Source organism: Hevea brasiliensis, chromosome 2 (assembly GCF_030052815.1).
Source record: "Hevea brasiliensis isolate MT/VB/25A 57/8 chromosome 2, ASM3005281v1, whole genome shotgun sequence".
Classification (NCBI taxonomy): Eukaryota; Viridiplantae; Streptophyta; class Magnoliopsida; order Malpighiales; family Euphorbiaceae; genus Hevea; species Hevea brasiliensis.
The window spans coordinates 11718393-11722309 of NC_079494.1; the positions used below are offsets into that span (position 1 = coordinate 11718393).

Below are 3917 nucleotides of genomic sequence, written 5' to 3' on the forward strand. Positions count from 1 at the left end.
TAGAGACATTAAGAAACAACTTTGATGAAGAAAGTTTAGCTAAGGACAAATGTAAATATATTTTTAAAGTTATTTTTAAAATTATAAAATTTCAAGTTTAAATTCTAATTAATGATAAATAAAAAAATTCCAACATTCAAAATTTGTATTTTATATTAATATATTTTATATTTTTGTAATAATTTATATATAATGTGTTTAATATAATTTGTTTTAATGTATTTTTATATTATATATAAAAATTTTTCATAATAATTTTCATAGTCAATTTATTCAATTCTATTATTAATTCTTTAATCTTTTAATATATAATTTGCATTGTGCTTTAATCCTTAGTATATAATTTGTTTAAATAATTTGTAAATTATATAAAATTGCATTTTCTTTTTGTCATTTTGATAGGACAATATTTGAATGGATTCTCCGAACTCAAATTCTACCCAAGCAAATAGCACTAGTGCCACTTCTTCAAAAACTAGGGAGGAAGAATTTAATCCTTTGTGGAGATATGTAACTAAACTTGAGAAAGCTGGAGAAGGAAGGGGTAATTGTAAATGGATATGCAATTTTTGTGGACAAGAAAAGTAAACGACTTATACTAGAGTGAGGGCTCATTTATTGAAAATCACTGGAAAAGGGATTGGTGTGTGTAAAAAAGTGATAAATGATAGTATTTCTGAAATGAGGAAACAGGAGGATGAGGCAACAAACAAAATTACCAATTCACAATCTAAGTGAGTTTCTTTGCCTATTAGTATAACTTTTGTTCCTTCATTGAATATAACTGAACCAAGTATTTCAGCAGCTTTGAAGAAAAGAAGAATTAATGATTCTCCTCTTGGTAGAGCTTTTAACTTGCAAACTAGAGCTCAATTAGATGCAAAGATTGCTAGAATGTTCTACACTGGGGTCTACCTTTTAATTTTGCTAGAAATCCTTATTATCTGAGTTCTTATTCTTTTGCTGCTAATCATGTTTTGGGTGGTTATGTGCCACCTGGTTATAACAAATTGAGAACCACATTACTTCAGCAAGAAAAAGCAAATGTAGAGAGGTTGCTTGAACCAATTAAAAGCACTTGGTTAGAAAAGGGTGTTAGTATTGTGAGTGATGGATGGAGTGATCCCCAGAGGTAGCCTTTGATTAATTTTATGGTTGTTTCTAAGTCTAGCCTCATGTTTATCAAATCTGTAGATTGTTCTGGTGAAGTGAAAGATAAGCAATTTATTGCTAATTTGCTAAAAGAAGTAATTGATGAGGTGGGTCATCAAAAAGTGGTACAAGTCATTACTGATAATGCTTCAAATTGTAAAAGTGCTGGAGAAATCATTGAGGGTATGTTTCCACATATTTATTGGACTCCTTGTGTTGTGCACACTCTTAATCTTGCTTTGAAGAATATATGTGCAGCAAAAAATTTGGAAAATAATCAAGAAACTTATGATGTGTGTCACTGGATCACTGAAATCCATGGAGATGCTTTGCAAATCAAGAATTTTATAATGAATCATTCCATGAGGCTTACAATTTATAATCGGTTTAGCCCTTTGAAATTGGTTTCAGTTGCTGACACTCGTTTTGCTTCTATTGTTGTGATGCTTAAAAGATTTAAACTTATTAGGTGTGCTTTAAAAGCAATGGTTATGAGTGATCAATGGGCACAATACCGAGAAGATGATCAAGGCAAAGCTAGATTTGTTCGTGATAAAGTGGTAGATGAGGATTGGTGGGAAAATGTTGATTACATCATTGCTTTTACTAGGCCCATTTATGACATGATCAGATTTTGTGACACAAACAAACCATGCCTTCATTTGGTTTATGACTTATGGGATTCTATGATTGAAAAGGTGAAGCAAGTTATTTTTTATCATGAAGGAAAGCAAGCAGATGGGTTTTCTCCTTTTTATTATGTGGTTCATCAAATTCTTGTTGATCGTTGGGCAAAGAGCAACACTCCCCTTCATTGTTTAGCCCATTCATTAAATCCAAGGTAAATTTCTAACTTATATACTCATCTTCTTGTTATAATTTTTTTTTATTTTCTGAATTTATTTTCTTATTTTTGAAGATTTTATAGTGAAAAATGGCTTCAAGAGGGAGAAGGTAGAGTGCCTCCTCATATGGATGGAGAAGTATCAACTGAAAAAATTAAATGCTTTAGGAGGATTTTTTCTAATGAAGATGAGCGAATTAGAACAAATGATGAATTTGCAAATTTTTCTTCGAAAAGTGGACCTTTTGCTGATCCTGATTCTATTGGAAGTATGTATGTTACAGATCCTAGGAAATGGTGGGCATGTTTTGGTTCTAATGCACCTTTACTTCAAATGTTGGCTTTTAAAGTGCTTGGACAACCTACTTCCTCCTCCTGTTGTGAAAGAAATTGGAGTATTTATTCCTTCATTCATTTATGTAGAAAGAATAAATTAACTCCAAAACGTGCAGAGGACTTGGTTTTTATCCATAATAAACTTCACCTTCTGTCAAGAAACTCCTCCCAATATTATGATGAGAAGATAAAATTGTGGGATGTTGGTGGTGATCAATTTGGGAGTATAAAAGATGTGGGAGTTCTTGAATTTGCCAACCTTTCATTAGATAAACCAGAGTTAGAGTCTGTTTTGTTTGATGAAAATGCAACTACAAGCATGGAGAAGGAGAAAGACAGTGAAGTTGAGGAAATGTCATAAATTTTATTATCTTTTCTTTTTTAACATTTGAATGTGTTGTAGTTAATATTTATTTCTTATAAGTATGAAACTTTTAAATATGTATTTTTATGGTTGAATTTAAATGTTGATTTGGACTTTATTTATTATTGAACATCTTTCATGATATATATATATTTATTTATTTATAAATATACCCCTATATTTTTTATATTTACACATTTCCCCCACATTTTTATTTCATTTATTTTTTAAAATGCCGTTTCCGCGTTTCCCCGTGTCCGCATTTCCGTTTCCATGCTACATAGGAGAGAGAGAGAGAGAGAGAGAGAGAGAGAGAGAGAGAGAGAGAGAGAGAGACTATCAGGAAAATTCTAGAAATGTAGAAGAAGCACCTTTTGTTTTAAGAAGAAACAACAGAGAAAATGGAAAGAGAGGTAGGTCCAAAACCCAACAAATCTTGCTAGCAAAATCTCTCTCACACTATTTCTTTTTTCATCTACAACAAAACCAGTTGCCTTCTACTTTGGCTAAAAGTTAAAGTTTCTAGAATATATCCCATACCAAACTCATTAATGACCTTTGGAAAATAATAATAGAAGGGTTAAAGTACCTTTTTGGTGATTTATGTAAAAATTAATATAACTCCAAATAATAATCAAATTTTATAAGCATAAATCCAAAATCTGATATAATGAAAAAACTAGTTTATTTATTTATTTTAATTATTGTTCATGGGGTTTAGTGTTCTGGAAGTTGGACCTTATGGTGTTTCTCAGTCTCATAAATGTGCATTCATATGGGTTGCATCTCCAAAGGAAATACTCCTCGAATGGCCAGAACCAATGCATGTCTATGTTGGCCTAGAGCTTAAGGTTATTACATTATCTGGAAATTCCCAATGCACAACTATAAAAGTACTGCAAATGGAGCTCCTTTTTGAGCAATTGCTATTAGAGATACAAATTGGGGACCTCCTAACTATAGGAAATGGAAATTCTATAAAAACTATAGAAGTGGGACTCTCTTATGTTGCTACTCATTAACTTGCACATTTACTTATCTGTGCAATAGCTGATTTCCTTCACCTTTGTTTCACTATACAGTATGAGAATGAACTCGTCTCTTTGTTTCGAAAGACAATTCAGTAATAGAAAAAGTCCAAACCATAGTTGTCATAGAAGCCTCATTACCTATAGCTAGGAGGTCTCCAGTTTTATCTCTAACAGTAATTGCTCGGAAAGA

The 3917-nt window shown here is 31.6% G+C and overlaps 1 protein-coding gene across 1 annotated transcript; it reads left to right on the top strand.

The window, feature by feature from the left end:
- The first annotated feature begins 408 nt into the window (after window positions 1–408).
- Window positions 409–2870, top strand: LOC110665337 (uncharacterized). Its single transcript, XM_021825400.2, has 2 exons — window positions 409–1993; window positions 2072–2870. The coding sequence occupies exons 1-2, from the start codon at window positions 1152–1154 to the stop codon at window positions 2691–2693; spliced, it is 1464 nt and encodes a 487-aa protein (XP_021681092.2). The 5' UTR covers window positions 409–1151; the 3' UTR covers window positions 2694–2870.
- The last annotated feature ends 1047 nt before the right edge of the window (window positions 2871–3917 follow it).